At 30.0% G+C, this 15,754-nt stretch overlaps 2 protein-coding genes across 2 annotated transcripts; one reads left to right on the top strand and one right to left on the bottom strand.

The window, feature by feature from the left end:
• Positions 1 to 1,596: 1,596 nt before the first annotated feature.
• Positions 1,597 to 6,321, bottom strand: LOC100305679 (uncharacterized). Its single transcript, NM_001248252.2, has 5 exons — positions 6,131 to 6,321; positions 3,391 to 3,441; positions 2,928 to 3,015; positions 2,228 to 2,309; positions 1,597 to 1,891 (listed from the first exon to the last, which is right to left on the bottom strand). The coding sequence occupies exons 1-5, from the start codon at positions 6,264 to 6,266 to the stop codon at positions 1,697 to 1,699; spliced, it is 552 nt and encodes a 183-aa protein (NP_001235181.1). The 5' UTR covers positions 6,267 to 6,321; the 3' UTR covers positions 1,597 to 1,696.
• Positions 6,322 to 12,757: 6,436 nt separating this feature from the next.
• LOC100779513 (LIM domain-containing protein PLIM2c) lies at positions 12,758 to 15,053 on the top strand. The gene is made up of 5 exons (XM_003551611.4): positions 12,758 to 13,034; positions 13,583 to 13,682; positions 13,831 to 13,859; positions 14,070 to 14,159; positions 14,538 to 15,053. Exons 1-5 carry the CDS (start codon positions 12,900 to 12,902, stop codon positions 14,832 to 14,834), a joined length of 651 nt encoding a protein of 216 aa, XP_003551659.1. The 5' UTR covers positions 12,758 to 12,899; the 3' UTR covers positions 14,835 to 15,053.
• The last annotated feature ends 701 nt before the right edge of the window (positions 15,054 to 15,754 follow it).

Genomic DNA, 15,754 nt, shown 5'->3' with positions numbered 1-15,754 from the left:
AATAAATTAATAATTAAAATTGAAAAAAATATATTACACTCTATTGAAATATGATTTAATAGTTACTTAAGACATGGATGATTTTCCAAAAATAATTTATATATGTCAAACTTCTTAAGAATATATTGAACACATTTGTTCCTCATGTGTCATTATTGATTTCCAATGTATATGAACACAGTAGTCACTAATTTATGTTGAGTTTCAAGATTTGCTGCCTCGTAATTCTAAGAGACATAGGCTAATTTGTCTTTTTGTTTGATACGTACAGTATAATTACTTGAAAACTCTTTAAATTAATAATTATTGATTTATCGATAAATTAATAACTCTCTAAATTAATAAATTTCTCAGGTCTTTGACATTATTAATTTATAGAATTTTAACCGTATTTCATAAATTATGAGAAACAAACATGTTTAATTTTTTTTTTTTGCTAATTTATATAAAATAACTATTTATTTTCCGTTTGACCCTAGACTATGTCATTGTAAGATTTTGTTGCATCTTGACTTTCCTCCTAGAGAATGGTTTATGTCCTATGAATTTCAAGATTTTTTTTCCTTTTTATATTTTCATACATGTTCAAACTCCAGTTTCACCCAAATTTAATTTATTAGAAAGCCAACTAGTGTCCTTCTGTCTCAGAATATGAACCGTAGTGAGCAATAAACTTGGCAAAATATCCCTAGCCACACCAACCATAGATATCCTACTCAGGTATACATGGAGCATTCATCCTGGACTACCGAGCCAAACAGCTCAGGACCTTTTCAGTTTTCATTACACCCCAACATGACCAACAAGGAGTAAAAGGATCTAAAGTAACAAAATGAAAAATAATTAAAATATCATGACTCAAAGTAAATGAAGTACTGAATTCATAATCACATAAATGCAAGCTAATCTTATGAAGAGACCGGTTACTCCCAAGTCCTAAGTACAAAGACCGGTTACTCATAATATCATATATATAATGTTTTTTAATTATAGGAAATTATATATATAATTTTTGTTTATTCGTAAGAATCAAAGATAAGTATAAGAAGATTTGTAATAACTCACTTATCTTTCAACTAATTAAATTAGATTCCTTTTAATATCTATAAATAAATTTAGCTATAATGGATTTTTTTTAAAATATTAATGAGAAATTTCTAATACCTGTTAATAATAAGTAATTATCTAATGAAGTTATTCATTTTAAATAGATCGGATAATTGTAGAGCAGAATTGATAAGGTTATGACATATGAGCAAATAGTATGACGTGGCAACACATTGTTTCTTAGTTAAGGACCATGGGTTCGTTGAGGGTTTTCCTACGTTAAAATTTGGTGTCAATTGAGTCTACTTTTATGTTCTGTGCATAAATTTGTTTTGTTTTTAATTTTTGAATTCTAGATACTGTAAAGGCTGTTATGATCCAATGGGAAATAGTGATCAGAAGAGTGAATAAAGAGAAACTCAATTACTTGATCATTAAATTAGAGTAGTACTCTTGGGAAAAACCACCATTGCATAGAACATTTCACCCAAGCAAGATGATCAAAACAAGAGACAATTAAAAAATTATGTTTTATTTGGACTAATTTTTGCACATAGACAACAAACATTGAGAACAAAACAGGAGAAACCACATACAAAATTGGCAATTAGAAATTATTTTGGACATCAGACCCAAAATGCAAAAAAAATCAAAAGCATCCTATAGTCTTCTTTGGAGTGGTTCCTGTTGCTCGGTATTTTGCAGCCATTTCCTCTGTCTGCAGAATCTCTTCACCACGCTTGGCTTCAATCATTGCCCTCTTCTCCTCTGCTTCCTTGTGAACTAAGGCCACCTTGTTCTTCATTTTTTCACCATATTCTGCTTTCTTTTTCTCCAGTTGTTCCTGCTCACACAAGAAGTTATTAAAAGCTATATTAATCAGCAAAAGTATTACAAGTTAAAATCTGTTCTAAACTATTTCATAGCACATGCTTTTAAGTTATCTTTAAAGACAAAAAAAAAGGATCCTCATAACAAATATATTTTAATATCATGCATCCTAGTCCTTTTCATGCAGGGAAACATGGACCTAACTTGTCAAATTTATTACTATTGTTTGATATTAAAGAAAGGATGCACTGTCCTCGGTCCAGTGCCATATAGATCATGTTATTACATAGCATGCATATAAGAAATGTCATCATGTTAATAAATGCTGAACAGGTTAATTAAGTATTACCTCCAATTTTTTAAGCTCAGCTTCAAGAGCTGCCTTTTTGCTGTTTTCCCAAGCAGCGATAGCTGAGAGATGTTTTTGAGCTCTGTTAACAAATCAAATAATTTTTACAGTTTGGAGATGAACATACATTGGAAATTTGCAAGAAGGATCAAATAATCTATGAAATGGCATATCATCATCATCATGGCCTACTAATCACAAAAATCACAATATCTTAAGAATATGGGAGGCATGTACACTTTTTTTTTTCTTTTTTCTTGTCCACGGTTATTCTTTTTCAAAAGCAATCATATTTGAGACACTTCTGAACACTAAATATGGTCAAACCTTGAATTGTCACGTTATAGAGGAGTAGAGGACTAACTCCTTCCACTAGACTCAACTCTGGTTAGTGGAGGCATGTGAACTATTAAAGGGTTGGGAGGAATATTATGCCATGCAATAGTAGCAACAAAGTACTTATTTGACAGGTTGTCTATTTCCTAGTGAGATTTGCTGTAGCAATGTGACTTGGTTTTAACTTTACAAAAAAAAAAAATATTCACACATCTTTGAAGCATATACACCTTGGAGGGAAGGATGAGATGAAAAAGAAAGAGAGAGAAATAAGGTGTGTCTGAAAATTGGGAAATGAAAAAAAATCAATATTGTTAACTTTTATGCCTCCATAGGCAAACTGTTAAAGTACATAAAGTCTTGCCTGTTCTCTGCTTTGGCCTTCTCACTTTCTTCCCATGCCTTCACATAGGACAACTTTTTCTCTTTCTCTACTTCAGCCAGAGCGATATCTGTAGACCATAGAAGTACATAAACATCACTGAATTGCTTAGGAATAGATATGCCATCAAAAAAGTGAGCCGGAATCAGCATCTCCCAACAGGATTTTTGTAAAGAGATTACGTAATTGTGTTAGTCCTAGCACATATTCATGTTACCAAGGAAGAGACAGAAATATGCCAGCTACAAATCCGTGTATACATTTGCAAATGTGTATATGCGACAGGATTTTGGATAGTAGTGAATATAGTTATTCAGGCGATTGTGAAATAAATTAGGACCTCCAAATATTAAATGAATGTACTTTTTAATGAAGATCAAATATTCAAATGAACATGAAATGTTGTTACAGTGTAAATTGAAATATGTGAACAGTCAACACTTACCTCTATCAATGGATCCTCTTGAGCTTTGCTTGTTTGCAGGAACTGGTGTCTCTGTTATTCCAAAACAATCATGTAAAATTGGTAAAGTAAAAATATGATATAAAAAGGAACAAAGGGTCTGTTTTGGATAAACTTATCCAAAAGAACATATAGGAGAAGAAAATAATAAAAAAGTAAAATAAATTTCTTTATAAGCTAAAATTAACTTATACACAAATTGATTTTTAGAAGCTCTCTCACCATATCTTTTAAAAAAGTTATTTGAAAGAACTTCTACAAATTAGATTATGAAGAAACTCATCCCATTTTTTTTCTTCTAGAAATCATTTTGTATAAGCTTACTCAAACATACCCTAACTATATCAAAAGAAGAAATGTGGGTGTAAAAAAAAAACCATATATATTTGTCAAAGTGTTTATTTACTAAACCTTCACAATCAAATATCAAGTATATGCTCAATTAACATTTCACCGGTCATACAAACATGATCACTGATCAACTGAGATATTTCAATTCAGCAAAAGACAGAAAACAAACATCCTATATACTTAAGACTTATGAGTATGCTGTATGTACACGTCATGTGATTCATGTCAATGATTCAGTAAAATCATCAATAGTCTATCTGTGTATGCAAAAAAATATTAATAACACGAAAAAAAATTCTTCACCAAATTGACTTTAATTTTAGATTATTGAATGAATTGTCCCAATCAAGCTAATTTATTGGTTACAAAGAAAAAGCTAATGTGTGGATGGCCATGGAGCTGCATTAGTGCTGTGCAATTGGTTGTCTTCATCCAAATCCAACTATGTGCAACTAAAGCATCACCAATAAGTGTTTGTTTAAAAGTGAAATTCAAGCATGACCCACATAAGTTTAACCGTTTATTGATTGTCAAACCAAACTTAACAATACATATCAAACAATGTAAAATTATCATACAGAACCAAGGAGAAACATATAGAAAACTTATTACCAAAACCTCTAAAATCACCAACTTAAATAATAATAATAATAATAATAATAATAATAATAATAGAGTTGTGTTATTCGTACAACTTATGCAACATTTTATAAGACTTTTTGTGTTTATTTCTTTTCATCACATAATTTATTACGTCTCATATTTCTCTCTTTCTGACTTTCTGTTATATATTCTGTTGTACGAGTTGTTGTATAGATAACAATTCTCATAAATAAAACCAATATATCTTTAACATTTTCCTAATTCCCCACCCCAAAAAAATAAAAACCTATTCTAAAGATAGATAAGCACAAAAAATTGAAAATGGGAAAAAATAGACACAGAATTAAGTACTGATACAGTTGCCAACAGCCTGGAACATAAGAATCCATTCAAAAAGAAAATATTTAAGCATAAAATAAAATATACACATAACTTAATGCAGTTTTTTCTTCATTATTGGATTTGAATCATGATGCGCACTGTCTTATTATAGGCAATAAATTAAAACACAACAGCTAGTCAGTCCCAAAAAAGGTTAGAATAATTTTGCCTATAAATTAAAACATCGTTTGCCAGAGTGGAAAAACATGTTTCCTTACGCCGTGGGAAAGAAACCATTTTATGATCACATGGAAGGCCTAACTAAAATCATTTATTGGGTCAGGGAAGAAACTCATCATTCATGTATAGAACAAGATATGATGAAGTATCGCTAGTTGAGACAATATTTCTAGAGTATAACTTCTTGTAATAAAATATTTTTCATATACAAGAATCAAAACTTCAAAGCCTAAATCAACATGCCCAAAAATCGTAGCTATCTATGTTGTTCTTATGGGTAACAAATCATTTCTCTTTACTATAATAAAGGAGCCTAAATACAGTTAGTTTCACCTGACTCCAAAAATACTACAGTTAGCATAAATGCACTCACGTTGCCAAGATAAGCATTGAATAAATCACAGAACCACCTTTGCAAGCCAAAGAATACACAGGTTATATATAGAAGATATTTTGTCATTTGATCTTTATTCACTTTAATTCTATGATAAGTATAATTTTTTGCATTTCTTATGATAACTAATAATAATAATAATAATAATATTTAAATATTAAAGTTGATCTAATACTAGTTAAAACCAACTCCTGCTAGCCAAATAACACAGTATACAGATCATATATAGAAGATATAATTGAACGTTTACCTTACCCTATCCCCATTAAGAAGACATCACTCACCATACAGATCTAATAATTGAAAGAAATATCATCAAGAGTACAATCAAAGCCATGATCATATAGGAGATATAAGGTTGGTCTAATGGTGGAGGGAGAAGAAAAGGAGGAAAAGGTCACGGGTTCGAATATTTCCGTTAACAAAAAACTAATAAAACCAACAATTAACATTTACAGGAAAAAAAGAAAAAGAAAAAAAAGTCATGATCATATAGATAAAACTCAGGAAGATCAGCCAAAAGTGAAAGTGAATTTTTGGAAGAATTTGTGAAATGATCCTTTTTCATTCAAAACATCCAATCCATGCATATCCTCAGAACTCTCTCAAAGGATCAAAACCTTAGAAGTGTTGCACCAAAATCATGTTTCCAAATTTTCATACTAACAACAGTGACACAAACTAACTCCACAGTTCAACAAAACACACACTCAAAAACCAAATTTTGAAGAAAAACCCACGAATTTTATCCCTCAAAAACGATCATCAGAGAATGAAAACATGGACATGAACACGTGGAATGCAAAAACTCACTCTCGGATACAGAAACAATAGCTTTGGATTCCCCTGTTTCAGAAGCTTTCTTTGCAACGGCGTCGTTCGATGGCACCTCAGCCACAACCGGAGCCGGAGCAGGGGCAGTTTCAGACTTCGATTGCAGCTCTGCCATTGCCGTTGCCTTGATGGAAAGTTGAATTGAGAAACAGAGAACACAGAAGCAGAGTGAGAGGTAGAAAAACAGAGGAAATGTTACTATTTATATTATCTTCATAAGTTCCAAGAAACATGGTGGACCCTTAATAAAGTGATGGTTTCTAAGGTGTTCAACTATTTTGCACTTAGAAATGTGGAAGCACATCCAAGATTTTGAACCGTTGATTGTGGTTACATTGGATACAAACTCTGCTATATTGGACATTACCCGGCTTATAGTAAGCCTTAAGCCAAAAAATATTAAGCCTTAGCATGGAAAAAGAGAAAAGAAATAAAGGAATAAAAATAAGACTTAATTGTAACTTTTTCCTATAGAATTACACAAATTTGTAAATTTTGTAACATTTTACTTTCAAGTTTACAAAATATCAGAAATTTTACTTTGACATATTTAAATCGTCTCAATTAAGACAATTTCATTCATTTAAACCCACACAATTCAGACAATTTGCAACCTTTATAAATTGGGAGACAGAATTTGGAAAAATAAAATAAAATAAAAACTTTAAGAGCAAAATCCGCAAGATTGTGAAATTTTGGAGGTAGAATATGTAATTAACCCTAAAAAAATTAAACCCCTTTATTTGTATAGTTAAGTAAATATGGTTCTCTTGTTTACCTATAATCTTCAAAATCTATTGTTTTTGTTCAAATAGTTACGGATTTGCGATAATTTGAAATAAAAATTATTTTAAATTTTTTAGACGTTTATTAAAAAATTAATAAAACTTAAAGAATTAGTAGGGTGTAAAATTACTTGAAGAGCTTTTTTTTTTCGTTTTACATGTGATTTGATATTTTGATTTGTGAGTTTAAATAAACAAAAAAATTATAAAGGTGTTAATTATAGAAGTTTGGGCTAGTTTGGTGATAAGAGAAAATAGGATAAGTATTATATCATGTTTGTAATCTATTGTTTGGTACACCAATAAAATATGATTTGTTTGCCATTATTGTTGAAACCCTAAACACCACATTACCATCGTCGTCATCACTATCACAATCACCACTATTGTCGTCATCACTTCACTACTCCACTGTCATCACCACTACCGTCATTGCCCCCACTTCCACCATTGTCTCCACCACCATCTCCATCATAGTCACCACCACCGTCGCCTCCATAACAACTATCACCACTGTCGTTGTTATCACTGGTTATCATTATCGTCGTCAAAACCACCATCACACCACTGTCACCATTGTAATCACAAGCATCATAGCTACTATCACTTACCGTAATCATTATCATTATCATCATTGTTATTGTCATCGTCACAACCGTCACCATTAATGCTATTGTCACCTCAACTACCACAACCACTATGACTGTCATCATCATTGATGTCACCACCCTCTATAATTAACATATCATATCATACTGTACATCAAATATTGAATAAAATTGTAACTTATCTTATTATATTTTTATCATATTTCTATATCTTATCTTATTCTATGTTAACCATCAAACGAACCTAAAGAAATGATGGATCAATTTCACTAACAAATAATTATTGCAAGTATAATAAGAAAAGTAAGAGAATGTGTACCAAAAAAAGAAAGTAAAAGAATAATTAACTACAAAAAGAACAATAAAGAGTAGTTAGGTTGTGGTTCATCTACTAATCAAAAAGAAAAGAAAAAGATTGTGGCTTATCACACGGTGAATGTGCAGTGGAGTAACGAGAAAGATCAGGGGTTGCAGGTACTGAAACATTGCCCGAATGTGCCGACACACGACACGTTGCCACGTGTACGTGAGTGAAAATGAATTCGATTTTACATGCATCAGCATCAATATGTGTGGGGCTCACCGGATATTGATTGTTCTGATCGAGTTCCACGGTCTGTTGATTTGTTCTACCAATCTCACCCTTCCCGTATCCAAGTAGAAATAAATAATTCAAGATATATTGTATAGTGGAAAATCATGTTTTTCCACCAATGTTTTTACACTAGTTTTATATGGGTTTATGATAAAGACTTTTGTTTTTACACTTGATTTCTCTTATTAGTAGTAGTACTTGATGGAATGGATCAAAATAGAGAATTTTTTTTTGTCAAATTCTATCTTAATTTTCACAAGATTTATTTCAAATTCAAAAAAAAAAAAAATGGCTTACCTAAAAACTTAGGTGATGGTTGCATAAACTTTTGTTCAAAAAAATAACCGTTTTTTATTTTTATAAAATTTGTAAAAGAAATTAGAATTATTTATTTTAAAAAATAGTAGTTTAAACACTTGTCTCTATTATAAAAGAAGTCTAACTAGGTATATATGGTTTAGTTTAGTTGATTAAATATTGTATGTGAATTAATATTTATCTTCTATTTATATGGATTAAAAAAAATCTAACTATTTAATAAAAGAGGAACACTGGTAAGGACAAAAAAAAAGACATTAAGTAAGAAAGCTTAAAAAATGTAAAAAGTTAGTTTTCTTCTTTGGGTGGTTCTATTGAAGTTGAAGGTAAGTATGATATTTAAAGAGTTAAATATTGTTTTGATTTTTCATTTTTTTTCATTTATTTTTTTAGTCTTTAAATAAAATTTTAACTAGTCTTAATTCCCCATATTATATCTTGTTATCATTTTTATTCTTTGCTATGAGTTATTATAATTAAGTGATGATATCATAATTATATATTTTGATATGTAGTCACGTAAAATAATAATCTGATTACATGTAATTTTTTTTAGATAAATTATGTTTAGTCTCAATCTATTCAAGAAATTTATTTTTAGTTCGTCAACTGTTTTTTTATATTGATCTTAATCTCTCAACTATTATCTCTCATTATTTTAATCTCTCTTATTAAGTATTACCGTTAAGCAAGCGATAATGCAACAATCATATGTAACATGAATAACTAGTTTAATGTGATAGTTGCATGATAAAATGCTATTTAACAAAGATATTCTGTGACGATTTTATGACACTAAAAAGTTTCTAAAATTGTAATATATTAGTCCCAAAAGGGTTCATGAGAGCGAATTTGAAAAATAAAAAAAGACCCCAAGCACCAAAACAACCCTATAATCGTTCTACATACATCCACCACCAAAACCCTATCTAATTTTCTCTCTCCCTTTCTCATGAGGTCAATCCCCCCCTCCTTTAATATTTATTGGCATGACCTCTTCTCACTCTCCCAACCTTGCCACACGACCTCCTTCATTCATTTCCCCTCTGTTCAGACATTTTCATCTCTCTTTCTCAAGATCAAAACCAGTCGTCGTTGATCATTTTCTTATCACCATCACCACCCATCTCTACCCTTTTGTGCATGTCTGGTTCAAAGAGCAAAAAGGTTCGTGAGAGTGAGATTGGAATGGGAGGGTTTATCATTAGTTAGAGAAATCGGGTTCGACATTGGGTTTTGGCATGGAAGAGTTCGAAGATTATGGGTTTGAAAGGGTTCTTATGTTATGTTTCTAATTACTTCTTGTTGTTTTTTTTTTCTTATTCTTTTTTATTTTTCAATCTCACCACCTTAGAGCTGTTAGAAAATGACTTTAACCAGTAACATTTTATCACTTCACTGTCACGTTAGACTAATAATTCACTTGATTGTCACGTGAACACTTAGAGTTGATATTTGATGGAAAAAATCATAAACAATGAAAAATAATATTTGATGACTAAAACCGATTAAAACATTATGAAGAACATAATTTACTCAAATATCAAAACAGATTATGGTCAGAATTCATTTCATAATTTTTTTTGTCAGAAACACTTCGTACTAAAAATAGCAAGGCTGATCTAAAAGATAATTGTATAAACCGCGGAGAAATACTTGTTATGTAATTAATTGGTAGGTGATGTTGTTTCGTTCTTTATCTATAGACGTCAGGTTCTTCTATATGCAGGTTTAACATCTCACTGAAACTTGTACTAAGTACGTGCGTACTTAATAAATGGAAGCAAATGATTCGAAGTTGATTGTGATAAATTGCAAGTGCAAGTTGTCCTAATAAAGGAAAATGTATATCATGAAAAGGATTGAATACCATCATGAATTTTGTTTTTTATTTTTCGGTTTAAATGAAAAGGGGGTTGGAATAGTGTACTTATGTGAGATACCAAGAGGAAACGATTTAGGTTGATCACATCACCTTAGATAGATCATGAGATGAGAGAACATTCTATGGCGAATATTTACTGAATTATTTCCCTTTGATCTTCAAATGACATCGCTTTGATCATGATTCTGATAAAATTTCATGGTCATTGTGATCTCCACCTTATAGTGCCCTTTGAAATTTGAACGTATATTTGATATTTGATGATTAGGCTTCTGAACAGTTGATGGATATATATTGATTTATAATATTTATTATATGATCGGCAGTCAATTTTAATAGTCTTGAGAGAAACACCTTTGTCTACTATCATCTTTGATTCAAAACAAAATGGGGTAAGAGAAGACATATTGTGGTCATAGAATCCTGTCAGTTGGTTGAAATGCCATTGGTGCATGTTCAAGGCTTAATTAGTCTCTATACTATGACTATGTTTAATTTATATTGACATAGCATATTTTAACAAAAGGTGTTCTTTTAAATTATTTTATTATAAATTGTGTAAAGAATATTATATCAAAATATGTACTAAGTATTTATATATTAAATAAAAACCATTAATATAAACATTAATTCTAAAAAAATATTCGAACAAAATACACAATAAATCTAACTAGTTTCTCACTCCGGTATGATAAAGTTGTGTACATTAGACTAGAGCTAGTGTTTGTTTAACAATTTTTTTAGGTGTTCAATGCAGTCATATGACAATTAATCTCTCAAGATATATAAATTTATTTAAAGAATTAATTTTTTTATAAATATTTTTTCCATATAATACACTTGGGATTAAATCTTAACATGTGTTTCTTAGAAACATAATTATTTGTCAATTATAACATAATATATATAAAAGATTGATTTAATGATAAGAGAAAAGATAATTTGAATTCTTCCACAAATAAATTAATAATTAATGTTCACCGATTAAAATAATAAAATAAAATAATCACTACCAATATATTTCACAAAAATTTCAATTGTACAAAAACAACTTTTTAATTTCTTAAAAGAACTTATTTGACTACTGTATAATTAATGTTTGGCGTACACAAGTTTATTTTAACTTTTAGCGCCTTATAAGATGCTAATTGTGACAAAATTTTAGATTTTAGCTTCTTATGTCCTATTTAGTTTTAAAATATTTATTACTCACTTTTTACATCCTTTGGATCAGGTAAGGTTTTATTATTCCTTTTAGGTTTATTTTATTTTTCTATTATTTTTTGGATATTTTTATTATTTATTATATTATTTTAGCATTATAAATTAAGACACTAATAATGAATATACGCAATTATTTAAATGTATGCATTGATATTATCATACTAATTAATTAGCATATTAACGAATGTATGACGTATAGTGTATATCTTATTTTTATTTTATTTAAATTTGATTGATGATATTTTAAGATATAATAGTGTAATAATCAAAACAAAACAATGTAATTAAAATTATTGGTATTAAATAAAAATTATAAGATTTTAAAATTATTAAAAAATAAAATTATAATCAACTAAAATTATATTTTTATCCATAAAATAAGATTAAAATTTATATAAACAATATTATTTTTATCATTTCATATTTATTACTTATTTTAATATATATAATTTTATCAAACATTGATCTGAGTAGAATTGAATTTGATTGGAAGAAAAGATTTTAAATTAATCAGTAATAAAACTAATGAATTCTCGATACTAATGTCAAGATAATTCAAAAAATGAATTACACAGCTAGAGAACTCTTTTATTTTTTTTTTCTTTTATTTTCCGTATTAATTTGACAGCTTAACATCGTGAAAGTGGGAGCCATTGCTCCAGAATGGGTAACAGTGCAGAGGATTTAATTAGGTCAGACTCAGAGGTTTTAGATTCAATTTCTTTGTAAAAATTATTATAAATTTGTAACATCGTTTTAGTTTAGCCAATCCTATTCATAATTAAAAAAAAGAAACAGTAGAAAAGGCATATATATGATCTTTATAAATTCGTTATTCATTTTTATAGTATTGAATAGTTTTACATTGGAGAGGTGAGGCTCAAATTCCTTAGGACCAATTGGGTGAGATATCTGAGAAGAAAAGAGACTACCTTCACTCTGTAGCCTTTTTATAGTATTGAATAGTTTTATATTGTGGAAATGGTCAGAGAGCAACCTTTTTTCACTCCACAGAATAATTTTATATCCACAAATTACGGCAAAAATTTCCCATCTTTTGCTTAATATTTTGAGGTCTCTAATCATTTGTCAATCATTTACCACAGCAATCAAATCCGTTATAATCTGATATAAATTACTTTGCTTACACATATCAAAGACTTTATTCAATCCCCATTTGTCTGAGGTGCAATAAGGTTATGAGTGCTGTTTTCTCTTCTTGAACTTCTCTTTAATCCTCAGATCCTGGATTAAAGGAAAAACATAAACATCAGCCAGAAAATTCCTGAGCCTTGTTTTACATCTTTCTTCAGGAAGGAAAAGAAGAAGCAAAATGTCATTCACAGGAACTACAGATAAATGCAAGGCTTGTGATAAGACTGTTTATGTGGTTGACATGTTAACTCTTGAAGGTATACCTTACCATAAAAACTGCTTCAGATGCAGTCACTGCAAGGGATACCTAACGGTATGGTTCTTCCACACCCTCTGTTGTTGTTGTATTCAGTTCTTTAATTTGTTGCTACAAAATATGTGTTCTAAATATGCTTGTTTCATTCTTAGAGTGTTATTATGGCTGAATATGGCATTCAATAGTTTGTCATTTAGCCTACCTAACCAAATACCTCAAATGTAATGACATCAAAATCATATAGAATAGAAGCATGCAAGGCTTTACTTAACTCCTGACCAAACTTTGAATTAGTCAAGATCTCTTTTTCTTAATGAATAGGAGGGTTAAGACAAAAAAAAAAGAAGCATGCAATTACTTAGCTATTACATGCACAACTCATACATGAAATGAAGTATATGCTTTGGTATCTAGCACATTATTAAATTCCATGGATTATGTCACAATTTTGATCTTGGATTCCTAGCGCTAAAATTTAAAATGTGATGACATTATCACCAAGCTTGTATTTTGATATGGTTTGATTCAAGGAAAGAAGAAATATATGTAGTTTAAAATTGTTTCTAAATTTGGTGCTAATGGTGCAATGTTATTTTGGTCACCAGATGAACACCTACTCCTCAATGGATGGTGTCCTCTATTGCAAGCCACACTTTGAACAGCTTTTCAAGGAATCTGGCAATTTCAGCAAGAACTTTCAAACAGGTAAGATGTAACCATCCTTTGTTCATCACTTTGTTTACTATTTTTATTCAACCGCAATCTCATTGAGTACAAATTCATATGCACCTGTCACTTTCTATTGACTTGGCTAACATGTTATGTTGTTTTCATGACCATAATTGCGGCACAGCAAAGTCTTCTGATAAACAAAATGAGACGGTATGTTTACGATCCAGCCTAAACACATATGTTGCCATTTTGAGTATAGGGGGTGTTTTACTTGGGACATCATCATCATCATTACTATTATTATTAAGAATCTTATTTTTAATAAGCTTAAGGCATAAATTAGCTATATATAATTTTATTCTTTCAAATATTGTTGTGTAATCTTTCTATCATGTCTGTAACAATAATCTTCATTTACAGAATAAGGCCCCCAACAGACTGTCATCCATGTTCAGTGGAACTCTAGACAAATGCTCAGTTTGTTCAAAAACAGTCTATCCTCTGGAAAAGGTTTGTAATATCAGCATACTCTATTGTAAGACTTGCAATTAAAAACGACACGAAGGAATTATAAGATTTTTTTCCATTACTATCTTAGACACATTTTACAGTGTGTTTGTAAATAGAAAAAAACTTATATGTGGTTCTTTAGACGATTTTGGTGCTGTTCGTCAATAAGATTTGCAGTTTCACCTCAATGATTCTCATAATAAATGTTTACTTTAAAGGTTCTCTGAGATGAAATTCTAATTCTGATTGGAGAACAGCCTGAACACCTAAGGAATTGCATCTAAGTTTTGTTTTTGTTAGCTGATTTCTTATCATATAGATTAGATATAGAATTTTGATTGAAATGAACTAATTACAAAACTTTTGCTTGTTAACCAGATGACACTGGAAGGGGAATGCTATCACAAGAATTGCTTTAGGTGTGCTCATGCAGGTTGCCACCTCACACATTCCTCTTATGCTGCCCTGGATGGTGTCCTCTACTGTAGGCACCATTTCCAACAGCTTTTCATGGAGAAAGGGAACTATCATCATGTACTCCAATCTGCTAACCACAAGAAGAATGTCACTCCTGAACCTGCTGAACCTGCAGCTGAAGGAGATGAAGAGCCACCAAAGCCAGAAGAATCTGATTCTGAGGAACACACAGAAGAAAAGCCTCAAAATGAAGCATAGGACATGAGCTGCTTCCTCCCTTTCTTTCAGGATCCTACTATATATAGAAAGGTGTCTTTTGTTAGAGTGTTGTTGGCACACTCTTTTGTCTGGTTGAATTCCACTGTCTAACATTTCTTTTTACAAATTAGTTTAATTGTAAGCTAATTTGAGAGGTTTATTATGTATTTAAACAAAGAGTTGTTAAATACAATATATTTTTTACCCTTTTGTTGGAGGTTTTTCTCCTGCAGTGATATGATATCATATCACTACTGTGTAATAACATAAGGGACACAGTCTCATATTGTTCACCAATTTGTCTGCCGATTTGCACTTCAACACAATATATAATATATATTAGTATTTTAGTTTGTCCATTGCGCGAGATAAATATTTAATTATAAAGCAAAATTTATGATAAATAAATATTTTTATTATAATAATTATAATATATTAATTTATGTAAACATATAAATTATGTTTTATACTTATGATAAAAAATTATATTATAATATGTAATGCAATATCCAATTTTTTTAGCTTGTATTATGACCTGTGATTACTGATGGCTGCATTAGTAGTGGAATTCTTGTGTGATAATATGTGCTACTAGTATATATTTAATCTAAGTGTCAATTACATCAGACTGGCATATTTAATTATCTAGATATTTGTAACTAATAATTTGTACTACTAAAATAAGTCTTTTAACCTACTTCTAGGAGGTATGATAGTTTTCAATCGATTTTGGAGCGACTGTTATTAAAAGTTAAAGACTTTTGACAAGAATTTTAAACCATCATGAAAAGTGATATTTTGACAATGATATTTTAAAATCATTGTAAAAATTATATCATTAGTTAATATTTTCAAAGACAGTTTAAGGAAAAGTGACGTAGATAATACATTTTTAAAGATGATTTTGTAGTTGTACATAG

This window comes from Glycine max, chromosome 18, assembly GCF_000004515.6.
Source record: "Glycine max cultivar Williams 82 chromosome 18, Glycine_max_v4.0, whole genome shotgun sequence".
Classification (NCBI taxonomy): domain Eukaryota; kingdom Viridiplantae; phylum Streptophyta; class Magnoliopsida; order Fabales; family Fabaceae; genus Glycine; species Glycine max.
Note: the sequence above shows the minus strand (reverse complement) of the source record. Positions and strands in the feature narration are given on the sequence as shown.

Excerpts from the sequence above, each read along its gene's own strand:
- LOC100779513 (XM_003551611.4), top strand. The coding sequence starts at position 12,900 with ATGTCATTCACAGGAACTACAGATAAATGCAAGGCTTGTGATAAGACT. Across the intron at positions 13,035-13,582 it reads ACTGCAAGGGATACCTAACG|ATGAACACCTACTCCTCAAT; the intron begins GTATGGTTCTTC and ends TTTGGTCACCAG. Across the intron at positions 13,683-13,830 it reads CAGCAAGAACTTTCAAACAG|CAAAGTCTTCTGATAAACAA; the intron begins GTAAGATGTAAC and ends ATTGCGGCACAG.
- LOC100305679 (NM_001248252.2), bottom strand. The coding sequence starts at position 6,266 with ATGGCAGAGCTGCAATCGAAGTCTGAAACTGCCCCTGCTCCGGCTCCG. Across the intron at positions 2,310-2,927 it reads AAGGCCAAAGCAGAGAACAG|AGCTCAAAAACATCTCTCAG; the intron begins GCAAGACTTTAT and ends ATTTGTTAACAG. Across the intron at positions 1,892-2,227 it reads CTGAGCTTAAAAAATTGGAG|GAACAACTGGAGAAAAAGAA; the intron begins GTAATACTTAAT and ends TTGTGTGAGCAG.